Genomic DNA, 14,593 nt, shown 5'->3' with positions numbered 1-14,593 from the left:
GCACATTACCTTCACAAAATGGTTTATCAGAAGACAAACAGAGATTACAACAAAGTAGTAGTAAAAAGACCTTTTTTTAATCACATAATTTGCAAAAAACAAATGTTCCAGATCCACACAGAGAACAATGTTTCAAACAAATCCAGTAGCCATCCTCTACACTTTCGTACATCTTAAACACAAACATCAGCTTCATTTCCAACTCCAAGCAGGCCAAACCTTGAAGCTGACTGAGGCCATACAAAATATGCATTACTGTGCATACAGAATCACCACCTGCCTGACTCGCAGAAGTCATGCAGTTAACAGTACTATCCATTTTTTTTTTGCTGGATGTTACTCAAACATTCCACTACTTTCCAAAATTGGATTAGTCAAAGAAATCATTTTGTTTATGAGAAAATAATCTCTGGTCTTTAGATTGGAATGTATTATGTGTAACTTTCAGCATTTTATGTGAATACTACATGGACGAGACGCTACAACAGACCATAACAAACATAACATGACAAAGGGCCAAGAGCCCAGTTTTTAAATGGCACAGCCATGGAATCCAATCTTAATTCAGTATTTGTGACTTCAAAAAACAACTTGTCTTAATTATTTTGGACATTATTTAAAATGTATTTTGCAAAGAATTCCTCCGTCCTTTGATCTTCCTTTTTTCCAATAACGTTATTATTTTTCCTGTTAGTTTAGTTAGTCATATTGATTTTTACCCCTAACACATTAAACATTTTTGCTTTCACATATAATATTGCCAGCTTTCTGCAAGTGGTATTGGCCTTGTCCCTTGCAAGAAAATCCTATTTACAGCCCAATACAAGACCACCAGATTAGGGCACTAATACTTGCTGTGACAAGTTGAATTACAAAGGCAAGGTCAGATAATTCTATACAACAGTGTTTTCTTGGCGATAAAACTCCTCTTATTCCAGTCAGATTTGATTCCATCACCTCAAATCACTGTCCAATCCCAGTACCACTATACTGAGCCAAGGGATGACTTACTCTATCAGTCCAGACAGAGGCTGGTTGGTTGGTTTATTAGTGAGCTTTAGTTTATCTGACTCTCTTCATGTGTGGCTGGAGAATAGGTACATTTGCCCAGTCTGTGAGTGTATAGAAGATTGATAAGGTGTTCCAGGACTCATGTGGCTTTTTGTTTCTGGTTGCTGTTGCTGTCTGTGCTCTCCAGACTTGGTTGTACAGCAGGCTGTTGCTCTTTCAGCCGTAGGTGCCGTGGTTTCACAGGCAACGCGATGGCCAGCAGTATACAGCCTATGTGGATGCAGAAGTACCATGACCTACAAAGTGATGGAGACAGTAGAATGTCAATTTATGAATGAAGAAAAAAAAAAAGTTATGCATTTTCAAGTGTCTATTTTTGTTTGTCCTGCCCACCTGTAGAACTTGAGTGAGGGACCCACCGAAAGCAGAACAAAGGGAATCACTGTGTAACAAATGGCAATCTGTGTAGCCGCCCATGTGATGACATCATACACAAACTTGAGAGCTGGAGAACCCAAGAAGTACGGTCTTACATTGTGTCTCACCTGAAGGAGAATAGGGAACATGACATTAAAAAAGGGAGGAATAACAACTAGGGGTGCTCCGACTGATTGGATACCGATCATTATCGGTCTAAAAAGGCCGATCTCAAAAAAACAATTGGTTTGGCACGACATGCAGCGCACCATCTCAGTCTCTGTCTGGCACAGGTGAAATAATTATAATGCTGAAGGTGAGGTACAATTCATATTTATACATTAAATAACAAAGTAATTTGAAACTTTCTGTGAGACATAATTTCATAAACATCCTGTGTGAATCACCGCACGCGCTTTCCCTCTCAAAATCCACAAATGGCTTCAAATCACAGCTGCACACTGCATAGTTGACACAGGAATTGTCACTTGCCCGATAGAGGTAGTGTCGCATCGTTACTAAAGTTTATCAATTGCGTTTCTTGTTCGTTCTTGCCAATGTTTAACCATTCAGCGCTCGCGCGCTCTCCTGGACACAGTGCGCTCATGCACACTCGCAGCGCACATACATAATGCCAGGTTCACATTACTCCGTTCGCAGTGGGTATTGTGCGTATTTTTCCGCGCTCATGTTAACGGATCAGAGCGTTCTGCACGCGGTTGCGGTCCGGCAGTGTGTTCATGAGCGGTGTGTCTTCAGCAGTACAGAGATCGTTTCTGCACCGAGTCTATCTTTGCTGTACTGCACGCACTGAATTAAAGTGACAGCGCATTGTTTGCGGTAAATATGAACTTGGATTGACACGAAAATGTAGTAATTACACTATAAATGCATATAATTAAAGTCTACGGTGTTTCAGAGTCATCACATGTGGCTTTTTGGCTAGGTTTAAAGGAAAAGAGCACTTTTAGATAAACGAGGCACTAATAGAGGTATGGAAAGCAAAGTTATTTATGAACCGCAGGATTGCTTGTAATAAAGATTTAAAATGTAAAATAAAATTCAGTCGAGCTGACTGTTTCTGCCAGTCATAAGTTAATTTATAATGTTTGTGATAACATAAGAAAAGTAGTTTAAATGTTTTGCCACTTGCTTGAGCAACTTAATTTATAAATCTAGATGTAGCCTAAATACAAAAGTAAAAAGCATTGAATAATGTGAATAATGTTCTTATATTTATTGCATTTAAACAGGTCTATAACGATTGTATTACTGTAAAAGAAAAAAAAACCACATTGAAAAAGCATTTTCAGTAACAACGTTTGGATTTGAAATCAAAATAATGGATAAATGTTGTGGTTGTGGTAAACAGATGGATAGTGGACTCCTGTGTGAAATCAGGCTTGTGCTGTGTGTAAGCTTTTCTGCAACAATTGTAAAAACAAAAATGCACTGGATGATCAAACATTTAGGTGAGATAAATGTATATTTTGAAAAATGTCTAAAAAATGCACCCCTAATAACAACCCTCAGAATCCCAAGCATTGATATTCATGAAGTAGCCTATTATTCTTTCAGGGAGACATTACTGATTTTAAAAAATAAATAAAATTTAGGCAAAATTTTCATCAGGCTTTTGTAATGTAACAATATACATGTAAAAAAAAAAAAAAAAAAAAAAAAAAAAAAGTATATGTATATATATATATATATATATATATATATATATATATATATATATATATATATATATATTAGTGCTGTCAATCGATAAAAAAAAAAACTAATTAATCGCACATTTTTCTGAAATTAATCCTACCTAACATTAAACTTTTTAAATATACTTTTATATTGCAATAATTTCACATTCAATCTTCAAATGAATGTACAAACAACTTAAAGACAGTGAATTTTTAATATTTGTTTAATAGCATCTTTTTTATGACTGAAGACCAGTATCACTGATACCAATCAATACTGATTTCCCTATAAAAATGTTTCCCCCAAATATTTAACCATCTACTATATCCATTCAACTTTACATTATAATTAAGAGCTATCCATTTTAACATTTATTAGACTTTAAAAATAACTTCTAATTTAAGTGAACTTAAAACAATCTTCACATAATCTATTATAATAAATGTCATAGTTAGCTACCTGTGCCCCTCAGCAGAAATATACAGAAATTAAATAGTTATCAAACACCAAATTCTAAACAAAACACAGATGAATCCTTAAAACTTTAAAAGTAATTGATTTATATGGAGCGATTTTTGTGCCAATATTTATCAAACAAATCCAGTGTTTTGCAAATAAACACAATCTGCTTCGCAAATAAAAACTCGACTTTCAAACAAACGCAAAGTGATTTTCAAATACAAAACTCTATTTGAGAGAAAATGCAGAGGTATGGACAAATATATGTATTGTGTGTTACAACTGTGAGACTCATTTGCCTTTTTATGAGGAAACTTGGCTTGATTTTCTCACAAATGCAACAGGCTGATTTTCTCACACGAGTGCAGGCAGATTTTCTCACATGAGTGCAATTGAGCAACTTTCTTTTCCAAAACAGCAGATGGCGCTGTCGGTCAATTTACGCTAGTCTCCCGAGACCTGAAACACCTCTTTACCTTTTCAGAGCAATATGAGTGGGGAACAGGTGAGTTGCTGTCTTACTAGATCTATAATTAACCATTTAGATGTGTTCACAAAGCGACCCTACTACAGTGTCAGTGAAACAAGTGCTGTAAAGTTGTTAACATGATTGATTAGTTCAAAAATCAGAGGTGACATGGCTAAACATTTAACTAGGCTGTCTTTCCCTATAAAATCTGATCCATTCTCCGTACCTCTTATCCTCTGTTGGATCGCGGGATATAGAATAATATACAATTACATATATTGCATTTTCTCTCAAATAGAGTTTTGTATTTGAAAATCACTTTGCGTTTGTTTGAAAGTCGAGGTTTTTATTTGCAAAGCAGATTGTGTTTATTTGCAAAACACTGGATTTGTTTGATAAATATTGGCACAAAAATCGCTCCATAGATTTCCTCTTTTTTTTTGTCCTTGGATGAACAGACATCACAGCAGCTGGTTATTATGTTGTTTTGGCTGCTGTTTCTTTAAGAGATGTCACTGCTGAACGTGACGCGGATCTGACACGCATGGTATTTTCTCTCAACTCTCATCACCTTTTCTGACCCATTTCAGGTCGGAACCGTTGAATCGGGTGTGTTAGATGAGGGAGACAGTGCTAGGATGCTCCAGAACAGTTTTGAAAACCATTTCAGAAACATGATCTTAATGTAGCTCATATATAACATATTACATGCATGCACAGTTTTATGGCAGCTTTAATCGCCTTTTTGGTAACTTCATGACTTAACTGATCACGACATTGCATGCCCGTAGTTTCTTTTGCGATTCGATATGAAATTATACAGGCTATACGCGCGTATATTGAAGAGCACGCGCTGCGAGGACAGTACAGTTTCCGCGCTCGTCCACGCTGAAGTGAAGCTGGAGCGCGCGTCTGAAACGTCTCCTGTTTGATGTCCTCGTAAAGACGTTCTGCGACTGAATAAATGCACTTATTGTCAAGAAAAAAAGAGACAGAATTTAGCAGTTATGAGTGGGGAGGCCAACCGTAGGCTCCGCCCCTGCGTTAACGGCGTTAAATAATTTTAACGCGTTAACTGAAAACATTAATCGCCTGCGTTAACGCGCTAATTTTGACAGCACTAATATGTGTTTATATATTTATATACAGTGCCCTCCAAAAGTATTGGAACAGTAAGGCCAATTCCTTTATTTTTGCTGTAGACTGAAAACATTTGGGTTCTCTCAAAAGATGAGAGATTAACACTTTGCCTTTTATTTCCAGGTATTTTCATCTGGATCTGATACAAAACTTAGAAGATAGCACCTTTTGTTTGAACCCACCCATTTTTCATGTTACCAAAAGTATTGGAACAGATAGAATTAACATAGATTAAAGTGAAAAAGACAATATATAGTTGCAAATCCTTTGCTTTCAATAACTGCATCAAGCCTGTGACCCATTGACAACACCAAACTTTTGCATTCTTCTTTTGTGAGGCTTTTCCAGGCTTTCACCGCAGCCTCTTTCAGTTTTGGGGGGTTACTCCCTTCAGTGTCTTCTTTAGCAGGTAAAATGCATACTCTACAGGGTTTAAGTGTGGAGATTGACTTGGCCAGTCTAAAATCTTCCACTTCTTGCCCCTGATGAACTGTTTTGGGTCATTATCTTGCTGCATGATGAAGGATCTCCCACTCAGTTTGGTTGCATCTTTCTGTAAATTGTCAGACAAAATATTTCTGTAGACTTCTGAGTTAATTTTGCTGCTGCCATCATGTGTTACATCATTAATGAAGATTAATGAGCCTGTCCAGAAGAAGCGATGAAAGCCTAAGCCATTACATTACTTGTGTAATGTGTACTATAATGTACACCTGTGTACACTGTGTTTCAGATGAGCTTGTATGTTTGGGATCATGAGCAGATCCTTTCTTTCTCCAAACTTGAGCCTTTCCATCACTTTGGTCCATAAAACCTTGTCCCAGAATTTTTGAGGCTCGTCTCCTATTCTTCTTGCTAATGAGTGGTTTGCATCTTCTGGTGTAGCCTCTGTACTTTTGTTCATGAAGTCTTCTGCGAACAGTAGATTGTGATACCTTCACTCCTGCCCTCTGGAGGTTGTTGCTGATGTCACTAACAGTTGTTTTAGGGTCTTTCTTTACAGCTGTCACAATGTTTCTGTCATCAACTGCAGATGTTTTCCTTGATCTACCCGTTTGAGGTGTGTTACTTAGTAAACCAGTGGTTTCTTTCTTCCTCAAGAGATTCCAAATGGTTGTACTTGCTATTACCAGTGTTTGTGCAATGGTTTGATTGGTTTTTCATCTTCTCTCAGCTTCACAATTGCTCGTTTTTTCCCCATAAACACCTCTCTGGTTTTCATGTTGGTTACACGTCTAACTATAAATGCAGTCTGCACGGACCTGAAACTAAGCGCAGACATTCAGTGCTATTTATTGTTTGAATAATCAATAAATAGGACACACCAGGGCAACAAAACACACCTGTCAGTCACGTGTTCCCATACTTTTGGTAACATGAAAAATGTGTTCAAACAAAAGGTGCTATCTTCTAAGTTGTGTATCAGATCCAGATGAAAATACCTGTAAATAAAAGCTGAAATGTTAATCTTTTATCTCATATTCATCTTTTGATGTCAAACCCAGATGTTTACAGTCTACAGCAAAAATAAAGGAATTGGCCTTACTGTTCCAATACTTTTGGAGGGTACTGTATATATATATATATGTATAGAGAGAGAGAGAGAGAGAGAGAGAGATAGATAGGATAATTTCAATCGTTAATGATAAAGTCTTGAAAAGTAAATATTCCGCAATCTGACCATTTATTAAATATTTATCAAAGCACATTTTAAATCTAATGTATTTATTTTAATATAAATTATTTTAAAAATATATATTTTGCTATATAAATAATGACGAAAAAGTTCAGCAAACACCTGAGAAAAAGTCTCAGCTACTGTGTAATTTTTATAATTATAATTTTTTTATTCTCGTAAAAAGTAGGTGTTATTTAATTGCTTTATACAATTGCTTAATGTCATAAGTAGTATTTCATGTATTGTCTACCCTTCTTCTTTTGCCCTTTTTTTGATGGATGTCATTTACCAAAAAAAATCCCTGTGCTCTTTATGGCAAAGCAAATGGCAAGATTACATGAAAGGGATAGGAATATTCCCTATGTGAAGTGCACTTTATGTTTGGTAGAATCTGACGTCACTCACAGCTCTGGCTGCAAGAGTGATGACGATGCCAGTGAGGAAGGTGAGGTAGTAGCCTGGGTAAGCCCCATGCCACATGGCTGACAGCAGGAAGGTTGCAGCAGTGGGGTTGTAGGGACAACGTTCATAACACACCCTACAAGACAACACACAGTGTCACACATAATAAACAATAAACAACAATCATGCTAGCATAAAAATAAAAGATTCTTCATATTTTCATCAAATGCTTACACTTGGTATAAGTTGTTAGTCTGTTTGCTTATGATGACAACATTTTAAAGGGATAGTTCACCCAAAAATGAAAATTCTGTCATTACTCACCCTCATGTCGTACCAGATCCGTAAGACCTTCGACCTGAGAGTGAGTAATTAATGACAGAATTTTCAGTTTTGGGTGAACTATCCCTTTAATTATTGATAAACTGGACAAATGTGAAAAATCACCAATAGATGGAGCCATCTCACACAGAGATTACTGAGATCTGTGGTGGTGATACTCCTCATTCAATCTAGAACACGCATTATTTTAAACAAGCACAGCATTTGTCTAATTATGCAGGTAGAAGAGTGACAGGTACTGTAATTACGCAACCATTCAAAAAGTCTGGGGTCTGTAAGATTTTTTTTAGCAATTAGTATTTTATTCAGCAAGGATACATTAAATTAATTTACAAAAGGTTTCTATAGCAAATAAATGCTGTTCTGAACTTTCTATTCATCAAAGAATCCTGAAAAAAAATCATAGTTTCCACAAAAATATTAAGCAGCACAAATGATTTCAACATGACTATAAGAAGAAATGTTTCTTGAGAAGAAAATCAGCATATTAGAATGATTTCTGAAGGATCACGTGACACTGAAGACTGGACTGCTGAAATTCAGCTTTGTCATCACAGGAATAAACTACATTTTTAAACATGTTAGAGTGGAAAATTATTTTAAATGGTAATGATATCTCCCAATGTTATTGTTTTTACAGTAGTTTTGATTAAATACATGTAGCCTTGGCAAATACAAAAGACTGCTTTCAAAAGCATTAAAAATCTTACAGACCCCAAACATTTGAATGGTAGTGTACAATAGCAAAATGTGCTCTTCCTGTTCTTACCTTTTAAGCCAATGTGCTGTTTGAATGTTCCAGTTATCCAGGAATACCTTAAAGCTGGTGGCAAGCTGAAAATATAAGAGTTTACAGATTATAACACTTCTGATTCACTCAGAGGGGGAAAAAAAATAACGTAACAGCATCTGAACTGACCTCTATATTCATGATCCTGAGGTTGGAAATGAGATCCCATCGAGGCAAACCATTACTGTCGTAGCCATTAAATCCAAATCCTGCTGCGTTATTGATGGCATCAGCTATTTAGAAAGACAAGACAGCATGAGTGTCAAGATAGTCACATCAGACTATCTTGACATCACATCAGAAATGATAAATGTTATGAAACCCAGAACACACAGCATCCAGTTTGTTTCTACCTTTATAGGTGTAAAGTGTTATAATGGAGAGTATGTAATTTCACAACTGTCCCCACTATCAACTGTCCCCACTAACAACTGTCCCCACTAACAACTGTCCCCACTATCTTCAAAACCTCCACCATCGTACCAGTACCGAAACATTCCACTGCCTCGGTCCCTAACGACTTCCGTCCTGTTGCACTCACCCCCATCATTGCCAAGTGTTTTGAGAAACTGGTTGCATCCCACCTAAAATCCTGTCTCCCTGCTACACTGGACCCATTCCAATTTGCCTATCGCCACAATAGGTCAACAGAGGACGCCATCTCAACAGCGCTTCACTCTGCCCTCACCCACCTGGACAGTCAAAACACACATGTGAGAATGCTGTTCATGGACTTCAGTTCTGCATTTAATACAGTAATCCCCTCCAAGCTGATCTCCAAACTCAGCCAGCTTGGAATCAGCACACCCATCTGTAATTGGATTCTAGATTTTCTGACTAACAGACCTCAGTCCGTCAAGTTAGATAACCTCTCCTCCTCCATCATCACCCTGAACACCGGCGTGCCACAGGGCTGCGTACTGAGCCCTCTCCTGTACTCCCTCTTCACCCATGACTGTGTTCCTGTTTATGGCTCCAACACCATAATCAAATTTGCAGATGACACCACGGTGGTAGGTCTGATCAAGGATGACGATGAATCAGCCTACAGGGATGAGGTGCAGCACCTGGCTGTGTGGTGTGCCACCAACAATCTACAGCTAAACACCCAGAAGACAAAGGAGATCATTGTGGACTTCAGGCGGACTAGGAGTCATGCACACACACCCATCTACATCAACGGAGCTGAAGTGGAGCGTGTGTCGAGTTTCAAGTTCCTTGGCATCCACATCTCTGATGACCTTACCTGGTCCCATAACACCTCTACTCTGGTCAAAAAGGCACAGCAGCGCCTTTACTTCTTAAGGAGCCTTAAGAAAGTTCACCTGAATCCCAGGATCCTTGTGGAATTCTACCGCTGTACCATTGAGAGCATACTCACGAACTGCATCTCAGTATGGTACAGCAATTGCTCCGCATCTGACCGCAAAGCACTCCAGCGGGTGGTGAAAACTGCTCAACGGATCACCGGCACCCAGTTAACTTCCATTGAGAACATTTATTATAAGCGCTGTCTGGGCAGGGCAAGAAACATCATCAAGGATGCCTCTCACCCTAACCATGGACTTTTCACCCTCCTTCCATCCGGCAGGCGTTACAGGTGCCTACGCTCTCGCACCAGTAGGCTCAGGAAGAGCTTCTTCCCCGAAGCTGTGACACTTCTGAACGCCACACCACCAATCTAACCTGCACCTGCTTATTAATGCACTGGTCACAGTACTTTAAACACATGCATTTGCACTACTCATATTTTGCACAGACTGCACATCGTTCAAGTCATTACACTATAAACTGTTTAAAGTTGTTACTGTACAAGCACAGTAAACTATTTCTATAAAATATTGCACTACTGCTATTTTGCATAGAATACATTGTTCTATCAATACTTTGCACACTCATCCAGCTGTATTTATTTATTACCACTGTTCTCACGTTTCTGCTGTTCATAATGTGTATATATAATCTGTAATCTATATAATCTACATTGCTCTGTTCATAATGTACATACAATCCCTACATTGCATTCCTATTTTATATTCTGTATATACTCTGCTCAATACTGTATATAGCAATTCCACTGTATATTCTGTAAATCATATCTTCACTTACTCTGCACTTATATGTATATAAAACACTATATTCTTGCACTTCTGGTTAGATGCTAACTGCATTTCATTAGCTCTGTACTTGTACTCTGCATAAATGACAATAAAGTTGAATCTAATCTAATCTAATCTAATCTAATTGCCAAATTCGGAATTCAGTGAATTATGAAAATACTTGATGTAGTGTTTCATATTTCAAAGAAGCCTGTAATAAAATGTACAATAAATATTGGTAGAATTTTCTTCTTACTATGTCAAAACCTACTACATCAATTGAATACCTGCATACAACTATTGGTCTAAATTCCATCTTTTGTCTGATGAGGGCAGTAAAACACAAGCCATTTGGACCAAGTCTGTGTTGTGTAAGATGTTGATCCCAATTCAAATGGGTCATACAGCCAGTCCTCACAACAGGTGATGGATGATGCATCCTAATGTGTAATTAATCATGCCCGAGGTACAGCACAAACGATAATGATGGAACTTGAAAGACAAACTACTGCTCGTGCTTGATTGAATTATTCTTTCCAGTATGGTTCAACAGACACATATAGTATATAACACATTAGGGGGATAGAAAGGACAACTTGGGAACAGGAAAACAGACTGATAAAAGAAGTGTCATGCCTGTGTAAAATGAGGGGTCACTTATTTTTGAGGGGAATAAAACATGATCAATCTGCAAAAACACTTGACTAGCCTGAGATTTTATATATATACACATATACAAACATTTATCAGGCTAGTCAAGTCTTCTTTCTCAGATTGATCATGTCTTATTCCCCCTCAGACAAATGTGTGTATGACGTCCCTGCCAATGAACAAAGAAATAAAAACATGATATCCATCAATGGAACATAAACAAATAGAATATGAGACAAACCATTATCTTTCAATAAAGATCAAAACAAGAAAAGGAAAGAGAAATCTAGCCAGATGGGAAGAGAAGGAGAGGCAGGAAATCCACGCACCCAGAGTCCAAACAAAGTAGTATTTAGGCCGGGTGGTCAGCATGGACAAATACAGGTAGACCACCTGAGCATAGAAGGGCGTGGTGGCAATAAAATCATCATCAGCGTTACGCTCCACAGGACAGATTTTGCAGACGGAGAGGAAGACCAGCAGAGAGATGAAGCAGGTGGCCAGTTTCCGGATGACCTCTGTCTGTTGAGAAACAGAAATGCACAAACTGATATGAACTTGGAACAGGCCAGTCATATGCAACTTAATAATTTTGAATAAAACATAGATAAGATATTTTTGATGAATTCCAAGAGCTCTCTGACCCTCCCTCCCATAGACAGCAAGGATCCTTACACGATCAAAGCTCAGAAACGCAGCAAGGAGATTGTTAAAATAATCCATGTGACATCAGTGGTTCAACCATCATTTTACAAAGCTACAAGAATACTTTGTGCACAAAGAAAACAAAAATAATAACGTTATTCAACAATTCGTCTCCTCCGCGTCACCCTATAGTACCATTTTGGAGAGTGTCACATAAGTAAACAACGTGTGCTGTTCTGTGTCAGCAGCACCGTACGCGGATACGCCGAATGTAAACAGCGTATCTGCGTACAATCTCCTTGCTACGTTTCTGAGCCTTGATCGTGTAAGGATCCTTGTTGTCTATGGAGGGTCAGAGAGCTCTCGGAATGCATAAAAAAATATCTTAATTTGTGTTCCAAAGATGAATGAAGGTCTTACAGGTTTGGAACGACATGAGCTTGAGTAATTAATGACAGAAGTTTCATTCATTTAATGCTATTGTTCAACAAGGAGGCATTAAATTTATAAAATATGAGAGTAAAGATTTCTAAAAGAATTATATTGCACATAAATGTTCTTCTTCTGAATTTTACATTGATCAAAGTTTCCAGTAATAAATGTAAAAAAAATTAAATATATATATATATATATATATATATATATATATATATATATATATATATATATATCACAGTTTCCACAAGCATGTTGAGCAGTGCAATTGTGTTTTCAACATCAATAATAATAAAAAATAATTATTGCGCACCAAATAAACATTACTATGATTTCTGAAGTATCATGTGACAAGACTGGAGTAATGGCTGTATTTTTACTGTATTTTTTTATTAAATATATGCATAATATCTTACCCCAAATTTTTTAATGGTAAACATTTAAGCTACTTGTGACTTGAATTGGTGTGTAATGTGAAGTTATGAGAAAATACAAACAACTTCAAACAAACATTTGGTGAAGGGTCGTTCAGTCTGCTCTTCCCATTGACTTTTCCTTTGGTCTCAAGGTCTCTGTGGCGATAGGGGGTGCCCTCAATGAAGGCTATGTAATCGTTATAAGAGCAGGTGGGACCAGCCAAAATCCCCATGAAATTACAGTTGTAACTGAAGTACTCCAATAAACTGGGCATTCGTCTGAATAAAACACAAATACAGAGGAAAAGTAGATTTTAGAATTGCATTAGAACAAAAGTAACCATGTCTAGAAAAGAGACTTGAGATTGCAGTTTAAAATATAAAGGGCAAAGCAACTAGCTTACCACAATTACACACACTCAATCAAAAACTACATTCCTTCATTTAATTATTGTCTTTGTACTGCCAACATTTTAATAATAATAATCTTTTTAGTCTACATACCTTATGGCCAAAAGTTTTTGACTTTGGTTTAGTTGATCTTCTTTCCTTGCCATTCCTGTAAACATACACACCCACAATATATCAATACCAACACCATCAATCCATAAAAAACATCCCAGATTATAGATATAAATAGTAGATAAAGCTTCAGTCAACATTCAAGGTAACTGCATGGAAAAGATGGAGCAGTATATTATTCAAAATGTGTCGTTTTTCTGTTTTCCACATAAGAAACGAGTTATCCAGGTTTGGAATGATGGAACGATGATGACAGACTTGCAAGGTTTGGGTGAACTATTCCTTTAAATGCAATTTAGTGGGATATCATAATGTTTGCATTTGAGCACAGTGGATGTACCATACGTGCTCAAATTCTAAGCTTGTGAGTTTTTGGTCTAACACTCCCTGCCTTTCTCTGATTTACAGAAGTAATTAGAGAGGGAAGAAATGTGCTGTAAATTGACTTGGCTCAGAGTTCATGTGGTCGACTCATGAGTCTCCTCTGCCTCAGTTGTTTGTCTTCCTGCATGATAAAACAAGGTAGGGCGACCCAGGGTAAGTGGCTTGAATAATTTCTTGCTGTTTTATTGCCACCCTTATGCATATAACAAGACGAGCCACTTAAAATGTTTTCATTATGGTTTATGCCCGACTCAGTGAGCAGCAGTAGAGAGACAAGAGCTTCACCCATAGTAAGCATCAACATGTCCCAGAGCTAGTGATGGAGGTCAGCAATGACTTCTATGGGGGACTTTGTCCTTTTAGTGTGCTATGGACCATAGGGAATATCAATGACCGGTTATTTGGGGCAACAGGCGAGTGAAATCAGTTTTTAAGAGTCCTTGCAGACAGCTTACATATAATTTATATCACAAAACAAGGAATTTTATATCACAGTAACAGAATATTTCACAATATCCGTACTAGAAATCAATGAGAATTGCTTCATTTACCACATGGTAATGCCCATTTCTGGATAATCCACTGAATTAAATACTTCGCAAATGCAAGGGGCTTCATCTCATTTGATTATGTTCTATATTTATCTAGACCAGTGCTTCCCAAACATGTCCTGGAGACCCCTTGCCCTGCATCTTTTGCATGTCTCCCTTATCTAACACACCTGATTCCACTCATCAACTCGTTAGTAGAGACTGCAAGAACTAAATTGGGTGTGTCTGATTAGGGAGACATACAAAATGTGCAGGCCAGGGGGCCCTCCAGGACAGGTTTGGGAAGCACTGATCTAGACCAGGGTTCCTCAAATCTTTCCCTGGAAGTCCAATCTGCTGCAGAGTTTAGCTCCAACCCTGATCAAACTCACCTACCTGTGATTTTCTAATGATCTTGAAGACTCTGATTAGCATGCTCAGGTGTGTTTGATTGGGGTTAGAGCTAAACTCTGCAGGAATGGGCCAGATTTGAGGATCCTTG

General features: G+C 37.6%; 1 protein-coding gene across 1 annotated transcript in view; it reads right to left on the bottom strand.

The window, feature by feature from the left end:
• Positions 1–55: 55 nt before the first annotated feature.
• Positions 56–14,593, bottom strand: part of mboat2b (membrane bound O-acyltransferase domain containing 2b) — a 33,638-nt gene continuing 19,100 nt past the window's right edge. Inside the window, exons 6-13 of the mRNA XM_079434177.1 lie at positions 13,160–13,214; positions 12,751–12,934; positions 11,489–11,681; positions 8,539–8,642; positions 8,389–8,453; positions 7,281–7,413; positions 1,405–1,556; positions 56–1,307 (exon numbers count right to left, since the gene is read on the bottom strand). Of these exons, the coding sequence (XP_079290303.1) occupies positions 1,151–1,307; positions 1,405–1,556; positions 7,281–7,413; positions 8,389–8,453; positions 8,539–8,642; positions 11,489–11,681; positions 12,751–12,934; positions 13,160–13,214 (1,043 nt within the window). The 3' untranslated portion in view covers positions 56–1,150. The remainder of the gene's footprint in view (positions 1,308–1,404; positions 1,557–7,280; positions 7,414–8,388; positions 8,454–8,538; positions 8,643–11,488; positions 11,682–12,750; positions 12,935–13,159; positions 13,215–14,593) is intronic.

Source organism: Barbus barbus (assembly GCF_936440315.1).
Source record: "Barbus barbus genome assembly, chromosome: 14".
NCBI classification, from domain to species: Eukaryota; Metazoa; Chordata; class Actinopteri; order Cypriniformes; family Cyprinidae; genus Barbus; species Barbus barbus.
The sequence above is the reverse complement of the archived record's forward strand: the minus strand, read 5'-3'. Positions and strand labels throughout refer to the sequence as shown.